Genomic DNA, 12,175 nt, shown 5'->3' on the forward strand with positions numbered 1-12,175 from the left:
TGCTCCGCCTGCCCCGCGCGGGACTCCATCTCCCGGCCCGCCCCCGCCTCGCGCCCGGATGCCCGCGCGGGACTCCATCTCCGGCCCCGCCCCGCGCCTCGCTCCCGGCATGCTCGCGCGGGACTCCATTCTCCCGGCCCGCCCCGCGCCTCGCTCCCGCTGCCCCGCGCGGGACTCCATCTCGCCGGCCCGCCCCGCGCCTCGCTCCGGCATGCCCCGCGCGGGACTCCCATCTCCCGGCCCGCCCCGCGCCTCCGCTTCCCGGCATTGCCCGCGCGGACTCCATCCTCCCGGCCTGGCCCGCGCGCGTGCAGAATGGCGCGGCCTGGGCGCGGGGCGTGCGAGCGGCCTGGCGGGGCTGCCCCTGCTGGGGCTGAGGCGGGTTGCCGGGGCCGGTCCGTTTTTCCCGGGTCTGGCGGCCGCTTCCTCTGCCGCGCCGCGCCGGAGCCCCCGCCGCCCCCCCCCGGACGCCGGCGCCCGCTGGGGCACTGGCTGGGCGGGGCGGGGGCGCTGTGCTGCTGCTTCTGGGGCCGGAGTCGGGACCGGGACCCCGCGCTGCTGAACCTCGGGGCCGCGCCGCGGTCCGGTTCCCCCCCGCGCCGCCCCCGGCTCGCCGCGGCCGCTTCAACTTCATCGCCGACGTGGTGGAGAAAACCGCCCCGTCGCTGGTCTACATTCGAATCCTGGGCAGGTACCGACCCGAACCCCCCCTGGTACTGAACCGAACCTCCCCCCGGTTACCGTCCCGAACCCGGTTAGCGCCCCCGCGCTGCGTCTACATCGAGATCTGGGCAGGTACGACCCGAACCCCCCGTACTGAACGAACCTCCCCCCGACGGTACCGTCCCGAACCCCCGGTAGCACCCCGTACTGGTCTACATCGAATCCTGGGCAGGTACCGACCCAACCCCCCGGTACCGAACCGACCTTTCCCCCCGGCGTACCGCTCCGAACCCCCCAGGTTACTGCCCCGCGCTGGTCTACATCGAGTCCTGGGCCAGGGGTACCGACCCAACCCCCCCCCAAGGACGCCCCGAACCCCCCGGTACCGTCCCGCGAACCCCCCTGGTTACCACCCCGCGCTGCGTCTACATCGGATCCGGCAAAGGGACCGACCCGAACCCCCCGTACCGCACCCGAACCTCCCCCGTACCGACCGAACCCCCCCGGTACCGACCCGAACCTCCCCCCCGGTACCGCCCCGAACCCCCGACGCCCCCCGCTGTCTACATCGAGATCACTGGGCAGTACCACCCAAACCCCCCCTGGTACGACCCGAAACCCCCGTACCAATCCACCGGTTCTCCCCCCCCCGCAGGTACGCCCCGAACCCCCCGGGTACCACCCCGCGTTGGTCTACATCGAGATCCTGGGCAGGGGTTACGATAGACCCGACCGCACAACCCCGAGTACCGAACCGAACCTTCCCCCCCCGGTACCGCCCTCGAAACCCCTGGTACGCCCCCTCGACTGGTCTACATCGAGATCCTGGGCGGTACTGCCCGAACCCCCCGTACCGAACGAACCCCCCCGGTTACCGCCCGACCCCCCTGGGTATACCGCCCCTGGCGTACACTGAGTCTGAGGACGAGCCGAACCCATCGACCGATCCGCCGGTACCGGCCTAACCCGCCCCGCCGTGGTAATCCGAACGCAGGTACCCACGACAACAACCCCCCGGTACCCCGAACCCCCTCGGTAACTGCCCCGCGCTGGTCGTACATCGAGATCCTGGCAGGACCGACCCGAACCCCCCGGGTACCGACCGAACCTCTCCCCACTAGTACCGCCCGACCCCGCGGTTACACCCCCGCCTGGGCTACATCGAGAATCCTGGCAGGTACGAACCGAACCTCCCCCGGTACGCCCCGAACCCCTGGTACCGCCCGGCGCTGGTCTACATCGAGATCCTGGGCAGGTTACCGACCCGAACCCCCCCGGTACCGACCCGAACCCCCCCGGTACCGCCGACCCTGGTACGGCCCCGCGCTGGTCTACATCGAGATCCTGGGCAGGTACCGAACTCCCCCCCGGGTCCGCCCCGCGCTGGTCTACATCGAATCCTGGGCAGTACCGACCCACGAACCCACCCGGTGGGTACCGACCGAAACTTCCCCCGGTTACCGCCTGAACCCCCGAGTCCGCCCCCGCGGTCTACTCGAGATCGGGCAGGGTACCGAACCGTAACCCCACCCGGTACCCCGCAGCTGGTCTACATCGAGATCCTGGGCAGGTACCGAACCGAACCCCCCGAGTACTGACCCGAACCCCCAGGGTACCACCCCGCGCTGGTCTAACATCGAGATCTGGCAGGTACCGACCCGAACCCCCCCCCGAGTACCGCCCCCCCTGGTCATAACATCGGTCTGGGCAGTACCGAACCGAACCCCCCTGGTACCGAACCGACCCCCCCGGACCGCCCGCGCTGGTCAGCATCGATCCTGGGCAGGGTACCGAACTACCCTCGCTACCCCCCCCCCCCCACCCACGGAACCGAACGCCCCCCCCGTAGTACGCCCTGCATGGTCTACATCGAGATCTGACAGTACTGACACGAACCTCCCAGTACCGAACCGAACCCCACCTCAGGTACCGCCCCGCGATGATCTACATCCAGATTGGGCAGTACCGACCTGACCCATTTATTCTCTTCGCCCCTCCCTTCCCCGGATACGACTGATCCCTCCCTGTTAGCACCCACGCTGGTCTACATCGAGATTTGGGCAGTACTTGCACCCCCTGTCCGATCCCCCCCTCATATGACCCACCCCCCCCCGGTATGCCACATCTACTCATCCTGCCCCCCCCCCCCCGGTACTGCCTCCCTGCTGCTTAAGGTACTGACCTTCACCGCCGAACCTCCCCATACCGTCCTCCCCCAGTTACGACCGGTCGTTCTGCCCAAACCCCACCCTCGGTACTCACGCTTTGCGCCTGTCCCAACCGTACCAACAGATGCCAGTACCGACCCATCGCCTCACTCTCCCTGCCTGTCTGATCCATCAACCTCGCTTCCCCACCCACCACTACGGTACTGACCAATCCAGGGTACCACCCACCAGCCTTGCATTCTCTGTCCCTGCCATGCTGCCACCTCTTGCAGGCCCCCTCATTCTGATACCAACCTGTCACCTTGTACTGACTCATTCTTCTGATACTGGTGTTGTACTGATCGTTGCCCCGAGAGAAATCTGGCGACACTGCATCAAGATCCTGGGCAGGGTACCGACCATTGGCCTGCCCTAAGATTCTACCGACATCCTCTGGAGAGAGCCTTGGTTTGGAGCTGTGTCTGATTAGTGGAATGGCCTGCCCTGGGCAGGAGCTCAGGTCAGGAACGAGGTGTGTGTCCTAGCAGGGAGAGAGGTTGCTGACAGGAAGGAATCCTAGAATATCAGGGTGGAAGGGACTCGAGTATCTGTCCAACCCCCGCTCAAGCAGACCAACCCACAAATCATCCCAGCCAGGGCTTGTCAAGCCTGACCTTAAAAACCTCTAAGGAAGGAGATACCACACCTCCCTAGGAACCATTCCCAGTGCTTCACCACCCTCCTAGTGAAAAAGTGTTTCCTAATATCCAACCTAAACCTCCCCCACTGCAACTTGAGACCATTGCTCCTTGTTCTGTCATCTACCACCACTGAGAACAGTCTAGATCCATCCTCTTTGGAACCCCCCTTCAGGTAGTTGAAAGCAGCTATCCAATCCCCCCCTCATTCCTCTCTTCTGCAGACTAAACAATCCCAGTTCCCTCAGCCACTTCTCGTAAGTCATGTGCTCTAGCCCCCTAATCATTTTTGTTGTCCTGGACTTTCTCCAATTTGTCTACGTCCCTTCTGTAGTGGCGGGACCAAAACTGGATGCATACTCCAGATAAGGCCTCACCAGTGCTGAATAGAGGGGAATGATCACATCCCTTGATCTGCTGGCAATGCCCCTACTTATACAGCCCAATATGCCATTGGCCTTCCTGGCAACAAGGGCACACTGTTGACTCACATCCAGCTTCTCATCCACTGTAACCCCCAGGTCCTTTTCTGCAGAACTGCTTCCTAGCCATTCGGTCCCTAGTCTATAACAGTGAATAGGGTTCTTGCGTCCTAAGTGCAGGACTCTGCAGTTGTCCTTGCTGAGTTTCACCAGATTTATTTTGGCCCAATCCTCTAATTTGTCTAGGTCACTCTGGACCCTATCCCTACTCTCCAGCATATCTACCACTCCTCCCAGCTTAGTGTTATCTGCGAACACTAAGGAAGGGGGTCTGTGCCTTGACTAAAGGGGTTACAGATAACTGAGATGGGTGCCTTCCCCCACCGGTGCTGATCCTGGCTCTCCCCACAGCTACCTCTGGCTCTTGTCCTGCAGGCATCCCTTCTCAGGCCGGGAGGTGCCCATCTCCAACGGCTCTGGCTTTGTAGTGTCCCCGGATGGCCTCATCGTGACCAATGCCCATGTGGTGGCGAATCGGCGGCGGGTGCGGGTGAAGCTGGCTAGCGGAGAGCTCTACGATGCTGTGGTCCGTCAGGTCGACCAGGTGGCAGATATTGCCACCATCAAAATCAACCCCAAGGTGTGTGGGGAGCCAGGTGCACAGCCAGGGGCTAGCAGCCTTTTCTTCTTGGCCTCATCTGACCAGAGGGCTGGGAGTTCTCAGCCTGCTGCTGCTGCAATGCCCCTGCGCTGGCTGCCCGCAGGGCATTCCCTGGAGCTGTGCTGACCTGTCTCTCTCTCTCCCCCTAGCAACCTCTGCCCACGCTACCTTTGGGCCGCTCCTCAGAGGTGCGTCAAGGTGAGTTTGTTGTGGCTATGGGCAGCCCTTTTGCTCTGCAGAACACCATCACCTCCGGCATCGTCAGCTCTGCCCAGCGTGGCAGCCAGGAGCTGGGCCTGGCCGATTCCAACATGGAGTACATCCAGACTGACGCCGCCATAGATTGTAAGGGGAGTGGGGGGGAGGGGGGCCGTGGGCTGGGAGAGGGAGTGGGTGGGCCTCACTGAAGCCAGCATATTGTACATACAGAAGAATTTTGCTGCCGTTTGGGGTTGAGGGGGAGAGCTGGGGAAGGGGCCTGCATTCCGGAGGTTTCGGCGGTACCTTGTAGGATGAGCTGGAAAGCAGGATGGGGTGCGAGGCAGGAGATCTGGGTTATTTTCCCCAGGGGCTGTGTTTGCTGCCCGTGTTACTGACCACCCCAGGTTCTCTGGGGTTTGTCTCTGCCCCCCAGTGGGAATGTCGCTGCTGGGGTCTGATTCTCCCCCTCTCTCTCCTGCTGCAGTTCGGGAACTCAGGGGGTCCCCTCGTCAACCTGGTAAGTGCTGCCATTTGGGTGTTAGCCATTTCTGGGAGGGAACGTGGTGCCCGTTTGGGCTGGGTTCTCCAGCCCTATCTCATTTGCTCTGTGGAATGGGGGTGTCCACCTCATGCTGCCAGCAGGGAGGGCAGAGATGGGGCAGTTGGGGCCCTTCGTATTCCACTGGGAGCATTGTCTCAGACCCTTGGTGGGATGGGTGAGGCAGCAGCTTGACCCAGGCTGCTCATCTAGGCCCTGCCCACTGCCCAGGGGGCTCTGACCTGAGCGGAGCCACACTCCAAGCCTGGGGATAACTGGACTGGGGCCTGGTACTTATAAGTCACAGAGGAAGGGCTGCATGGCCCCCACAGCCAGTGGAACTTGGTCACCTCTGAGAGAGTATCACCACCTGACCCACCCCCAGCCAAGCGTGTGTTGGGAGCAAATTGGTGAAAGCCTGGATGGGCTGGGCTTGAGCCCTGCTGGGCGCCATGTCCCTCTTCTCCTTGCAAGGGGGTAAACTGGGGGGCAGGAGGGATGGCAGTGGGGCAGGCTGGTGCCCTGCTTGGCTTGCATGGTGACGGTCTTCCGGCAGGACGGCGAGGTGATTGGAGTAAACACAATGAAGGTGACTTCAGGTATCTCCTTCGCCATCCCCTCAGACCGGCTGCGGGAATTCTTGCAGAAGGAGGAGCAGCGCAAGAGTGAGTGAGCTGGTGCAGGAGAGATACAGGCAAAGGGAGAGGAGCAGAGCTGGGAGGTGGGGGGCAGGGGGCATAAGAGCACCCACTACAGACTCCTTGCTAGGGCTGTCACTCATCTATCTCTGGCAGAGGACTAGGTCTCAACCTCTTCCCGGCACCTCAGAGTCCAAGGGAAAAGTCTCTGCCTGGAAGGGCCCCTCAAGGCACCATCTCTCTGGGCTGGCCCCAGCACCCCTCCACTGCAGACTGGTTCTCCTCTTCTCAGCTATGGTAGCAGGGGGGCCAGAAGGGATGGAGCCAGGGAGAGGTGCCTGAGCACAGCTGGGTTCTGGAGAAGGGAGCTGGGGCCCATCTGTCTTCTGAGGAAAAGCAGTGCAGTTCTGCTGTTCAGGCTCTAGCAACTGTGCCCTAGCTGCAAAGGCGCCAGGGCTTAGGGGCCAGGGAACTCTCCCATCCTGGTCTGAGGGGACTGAGTGGTAAGAGGCCATGAGTTCCTACCTGCTCCCTGGCACCTATGTGGGGCAATAGGAAAGAGACACTCAGCCCATGCTGTCTGGATGTAACTCCTCTGAGACTTAACTCACCAGTGAAGAGGATGTTAAACAGTGGCTGCTGGGGAGAACCTCTTTCAAAGCAGCAGGCTGGATAACTGGCACCTCAGGGCTCCAAAAGGGCTGCTGGGGCCAACACTGAAATGTTGCATTCAGTTCTGGTGCCCACATTTTAAACAGGACATCAAAAAATTGGAGCTGGTGCAGATTAGAGCCACAGATGGTCTGAGGGCTGGAGAACATGCCCTGCAGTGAGAGACGTAAGTTAAACAAACTGAGCTCCTTATAAAGGCAATAAATACAGGTAGCTTGATTAGTGGCTAGGCACGTGCACAGGGAGCAAATACCAGGCACTAACTGGCTCTTTAATCTAGTGGACACAGGCAGAATAGGAACCAGGGGCTGGAAGTTGAAGCCAGACAAGTTTAGATTAAAAAAAAAAATTCTCCCAAGGGAAGTGATGGAGAATCCACCACTTTGTAGTCTGCAAATCCAGACGCGATGCCTTTCTGGATGCCTTTGTCAAACACAAAGTACATCTGGGCAGGCCTGAAGAATTTGTAGAGTGACTAGCAAAAGACTCAAAAACAAACAGCAAAAAAATTAAGTCCATTAGAAGCAGGAAGTCTGCCAAACAGTCAGTGGGGCCACTGGTCGAGCAAAATGTTAGAGGAGCACTCAAGGACGATAAAGCCATTGCAGAACAGCTGAATGAACTCTTTGCACTGGTCTGCATGCGAGGGGGATTCCAACATGGAGCCATTCTTTGTAGATGACAAATCTGAGGAACTGTCCCGGATTGAATCCTAGACTATCAGGGCTGGAAGGGACCTCAGCAGGTGTCTAGTCCAACCCCCTGCTCAGAGCAGGACCAATCCCCAGATCCTTAAGTGGCTCCCTCAAGGATTGAGCTCTCAACCCTGGGTTTAGCAGGCCAATGCTCAAACCACTGAGCTATCCCTCCCCAATTGAGGTGTCAATAGGAGGTTTTGAAACAGACTGATCAATTAAACATTAATAAATCACCAGGACCAGATGGGATTCACGCAAGAGTTCTGAATAAATTGAAACACGAAATTGCAAAACTGCTGATTGGGGTATCTAACCTATTACTTATATCAGCTTCTGTACCAGATGATTGGAGGATTCCCAACGTGATACTAATATTTTAAAAAGGCTCCAGAGGCGATCCTCGAATTACAGGCTGGTAAGCCTAACTTCAGTACCAGGCAAACAGAATTATCGGATGCAGAGATGAACACAGTTTGTTGGGGAAAAGTCACCAGATTTTGTAAAGGGAAATCATGACTCACCAATCTATTAGAATTCTTTGAGGGGTCAACATGCGGACAAGGGTGATCCAGTGGATATAGTGTCCTTGGACTTTCAGAAAGCCTTTGACAAGGTCCCTTGCCAAAGGCTCTTAAGCAAAGTAAGCTGCTATGGGATAGGAGGGAAGGTGCTTTCACAGATCAGTAACTGGTTAAAAGACAGGAAACGGTAGGAATAAATGGTCAGTTTTCAGAATGGAGAGAGGTAATCAGTGGTCCCCAGATTCTGTACTGGGACCCGTGCTGTTCAACATATTTGTAAATGATCTGGAAAACGGGGGTGAACAGTGAGGTGGAAAGTTTGCAGATGATACAAAATTACCCAAGATAGGGCCAGAGCAGACTGAAGAGTTACAAAGTTAAAATCTCACAAAACTGGGTGGCAACAAAGTGGCAGCTTAAATTCAGTGTTGATAAATCAAAGCGATGCACCTTAGAAAACATCATCCCAACTCTACATATACAATGATGGGGTCTAAATTAGCTGTTACCATTCAAAAAAGAGATCTTGGGAGTCACTGTGGATAATTCTCTGAAAACATCCACTCAATGTGCAGTGGCAGTCAAAAAACTAATGCTGATAGGAGCCATTAGGAAAGGGATAGATAATAAAACAGAAAATATCATAATACCACTATAAAATCCATGGTTTGTCCGCACCCTGAATATTGCATGCAGTTCTGGTTGCCTCATCTCAAAAATAATATATTGGAATTTGAAAAGGTACAGAGAAAGTCAGCATAGGGGTATGGAACAGCTTCCATATGAGAGATTAAAAAGACTGTGACTGTTCATCTTAGAAAAGAGAAGATTGAGAGGGATGTGACATGAATGGTGTGGAGAAGGTGAATAAGGAAGCATTATTTACCTCTTCACATAATGCAGGAACCAGGAGTCACCCAATTAAATTAATTGGCAGCAGGTTTAAAACAAATATAAAGTATTTCCTTCACACAGCACATAGTTAACCTGTGGAACTTGTTGCCACTAGATTTTGTTAAGGCCAAAAGTGTAACAGGGTTCAGAAAAGAGTTAGATAAGTTTCTGGAGGATAAGTCCATCAATGGCTATTAGCCAAGATGGTCAGGGACGCAGCCTTTTGCTCTGGGTGTCCCTAGCCTCTGACTGCCTGAAGCTGGGACTGGATGACAGGGGATGTGTCCCTTGTTAATTGCCCTGTTCTGTTTGTTCCCTTTGAAGCATCTGGCACCAGTCAGTGTCAGAACCCAGGATACTGAGCTAGGCGGATCGTTGGTCTGGCTCAGTAGCCCTTCATGTGTACAAGCTCTTGGGCTCAATGCAGGGGTTACTGACTGAAATTCAGTGGCCTGTGATGTACACAAGGTCAGACTAGATTGATCTGAGGGTCCTTTCTGGCCTTAAACTCTGACTTTGGGTCCCTCTCTGCCTATGAGTTGGCAGGGTGCTCTGGGGATCTACTCAGGGCCTGGACCAGAATCCGGGCTGCACCAGTCTGTATGTAGTGGGTCCGGATGGCAGAGCAGCTGCAGTTAGGATGTTGGCAATGATCTGGGGTGTCCCTGCTCTCCCAGCCCCCAGCTGCTGTTTCTCCACATGATACTTGCCCTGTATGGAATGGGGGTGTGGGATGGAACTGGCAGGCTGCAGCCTGGGGGTGGAGCGTGGTTTTCTCCTGGGTAAGCAGATTGAGGAGTGACCCAGCTGCACTGGCCTTGTGCTTTGGAGGGTGAGGGAGGGTGCTCACACAGGTCCCTTCTTGGACATCCTAGACCTGGTTCCCTTTCCTCTTGCAGGCTCCTGGTTTGGCAGCACGGAGATGAAGCGCCGCTACATTGGGGTGATGATGCTAACGCTGACCCCCAGGTATGTGTCCTGAGTCTGGGGCCAGAAGATGCTTCCAGGGCTTTTCCCGGGGGCCAGAGTGTCTCAGGAAAGCAAGATGGAGAAGGGAGCCTGTCACCCCTCACCCCACCCCCAGAAACCCATGCAGAGAATCACTCTGCATTTGGGAAAGCCCGTGTGGTCCTACCTCTCCTCAGGCCAATTAGTTTACTTGTGCTTGCTGAAGCCTAGGGGAGCATCCCTAGGGGCAGGGCACCCAGCCTTCGCTCTGGCAGATGAGTTCCCTGGGAGATTCAGCCTCCCGTCACCCCGTTACACCTCCCCAGTATTTGCCATGCCCCAGCCGTCTCTTAGCTAAGCTGGACAGAGAGAGCTATTCTCATCTCTGCCCAGCACCAGGTGTCTCTAGATTTACTCTGCCACCATGGTCTTGCACAGCAAATAAGGAGAAGTTGTCATTCTGGAGGAATGCAGATGGTCCATTTGGAGTTATGGGAAATCGCCAGGCAGCAGTAACAGTAGTCAGCTCTTGCGTTCCACGGCAGGTGACCAGGGTTCTGCATTCCCCACACCCTGCTCTACTGCATGCTCTGGGATGCCATAGGCAGGCAGCCCCTGGCAGTGCTCCAAAGGGTGGCACTGGAATACCTGTGTGCGCCCGCTGAGCCTCAAAGTGTCTTGGCAGGCTGGAGCTTTCAGGCTCAGCTGCATAAGGGACTTTGTGGGTCTCTCACTGCCTGGCTGGCTCAGTCTGTTAGTGGGGTTAGTAGTGCAGTGGTCCAACAAACCAGTGCCGCAGCATGAGCCAGCAGGCGTCTTCCCCCCCGGGGATGGAGACAGGTGCTGTTGCCTTCGTTGTGAGCTCACGCTCTGCTCTTAAGTCCTGCTTCCAGATAGGCCTGAGGATCCCGCTTGGTGCCCTTGGTCTTTTTCATCCCCTTCTTGGGGTGCTGGAAGGGGGGATGCCACTTCGTGTCCTTGAATCAGGGGTTAATGGTGGTGGTTGATTTCTTAAACTACATCTGTTGGTGTCCAGGAGATGGCGCTGGTGTGCTGGCAAGTCTGCTTTCCCTTGGGGGAGCCGGGCTGAATCCTGGAGGGGGGCAGGAGACAGTGGCCCAGCTCAGCGTTAGAGAAGCAGCTGCTGAGCAGTAACGAGTGTGGCAGAACTAGAACCTGCCTGCTGCCAGGTCAGGAGGGGACTTTCCTGGGGCAGGTTAACCTGGCCTTTCTATGGCAGGGCGGCGGCTGCTGCTGGCTGTTCTCAGGAATGGGAGATTGGGCTGGGTGCAGGCTGGCTCTGATCCTGCCTGGCATCTCCCATGTTCTTTTCTGGCTGCCTTGTCCTTGGGGAACTGGTCTGCTGCTGGGTGCCGGGGGCACACAGGGTGGGGCAGGGACTCTGTTTCCTTGTCCCCTCAGTGCGGCTGGGGCGAGGCAGCCTGTCCTGCCTGATCCTACTGTCTCTCCCAGGTCGTAGGGTTGGGCAAAGTCCTACCTGGTGGCTTTGTGCTCTGTTCCCCACGAGGAGCTGATTGCCCAGTGAGGCTGCTCCTGCGCTTTCCAGTGCTGGGACACAGTGTCCTGAACCCCTGGCCAGGGCCCTCTGGCTGGGTAAAGTTTCAGTGATGTGTTCTCTCTCTCTGCAGTATCCTGGCCGAGCTGAAGCTGCGAGACTCCAGCTTCCCTGATGTCTCGTACGGGGTCCTGATCCACAAGGTGATCATTGGATCCCCAGCCCATCAGTAAGTGCTGCAGGGGGAGGATCCTGGTGCTAGCTGCTGTGGGGGGTTGGGGCTCAGAACGTGGGGTGCTCACTGTGGACTCTGCCCATCCCCTGCCCCCAGGCAGCCTGCACCAGCAGCCAGTGTGTTCCTGAGGGGGTTAACCCTGTCCGTGCCCGGAGGGCCGCACTCACGTAAATACACTGCAGCTTTCCCAAGGGGGCCACAACCCAGAGCCAGCCAACTGTTCTAGGCGGGCCATGCCCCCATCCCCATCTGCCTGGGGCAGGGCTCTGTGGGGAGAGAGGGTCTGCATGCATCAATGTTGGGCCCCAGCATGCTGGTGTCTGCTCTCTTGCCAGGGCAGGCCTGAAGGCGGGTGACGTTGTGCAAGAGATCAATGGGCAAGCGGTGCGGCGTGCTGAGGACATCTACGAGGCCGTGCGGACGCAGAACAGCCTGGCTCTGCTGGTGCGGCGTGGCCATGACATGCTGCTGGTGAACGTCAGCCCTGAGGTCACGGAGTAGAGAGCTGTCCAGCTGGCAGGGGTGCCATGGACTTGGCTTGAAGCACACGAGCCAAGCCAGAGGCTCAGGGTGACAGGCAGGAGGCCCCGTGCTGCCACAAGAGACTCAGGGCCTTTGCAAGAGCCTGAAATGCCCCAGCCAACGGGGCTGATCCTGGAACTGGCATGTTAGGGGGTGGCTGCTGTCTGCTTCCCTCATCCCCATTAAACCTCTCGTGGGGAA

At 57.8% G+C, this 12,175-nt stretch overlaps 1 protein-coding gene across 1 annotated transcript; it reads left to right on the top strand.

The window, feature by feature from the left end:
- The first annotated feature begins 58 nt into the window (after positions 1 to 58).
- Positions 59 to 12,175, top strand: HTRA2 (HtrA serine peptidase 2). The gene is made up of 10 exons (XM_075066764.1): positions 59 to 187; positions 537 to 658; positions 1,983 to 2,015; positions 4,366 to 4,570; positions 4,741 to 4,935; positions 5,277 to 5,309; positions 5,887 to 5,995; positions 9,653 to 9,722; positions 11,351 to 11,446; positions 11,788 to 12,175. The coding sequence occupies exons 1-10, from the start codon at positions 59 to 61 to the stop codon at positions 11,951 to 11,953; spliced, it is 1,158 nt and encodes a 385-aa protein (XP_074922865.1). The 3' UTR covers positions 11,954 to 12,175.

The sequence above is a fragment of the Chelonoidis abingdonii genome, chromosome 5 (assembly GCF_003597395.2).
Source record: "Chelonoidis abingdonii isolate Lonesome George chromosome 5, CheloAbing_2.0, whole genome shotgun sequence".
In the NCBI taxonomy this organism is placed as follows: Eukaryota; Metazoa; Chordata; order Testudines; family Testudinidae; genus Chelonoidis; species Chelonoidis abingdonii.

Coding starts and splice junctions, on each gene's coding strand:
- HTRA2 (XM_075066764.1), top strand. CDS start 59: ATGCCCGCGCGGGACTCCATCTCCGGCCCCGCCCCGCGCCTCGCTCCC. Junction 4,936..5,276: donor AGACTGACGCCGCCATAGAT/TGTAAGGGGAGT, acceptor CTCCTGCTGCAG/TTCGGGAACTCAGGGGGTCC. Junction 11,447..11,787: donor ATTGGATCCCCAGCCCATCA/GTAAGTGCTGCA, acceptor CTCTCTTGCCAG/GGCAGGCCTGAAGGCGGGTG.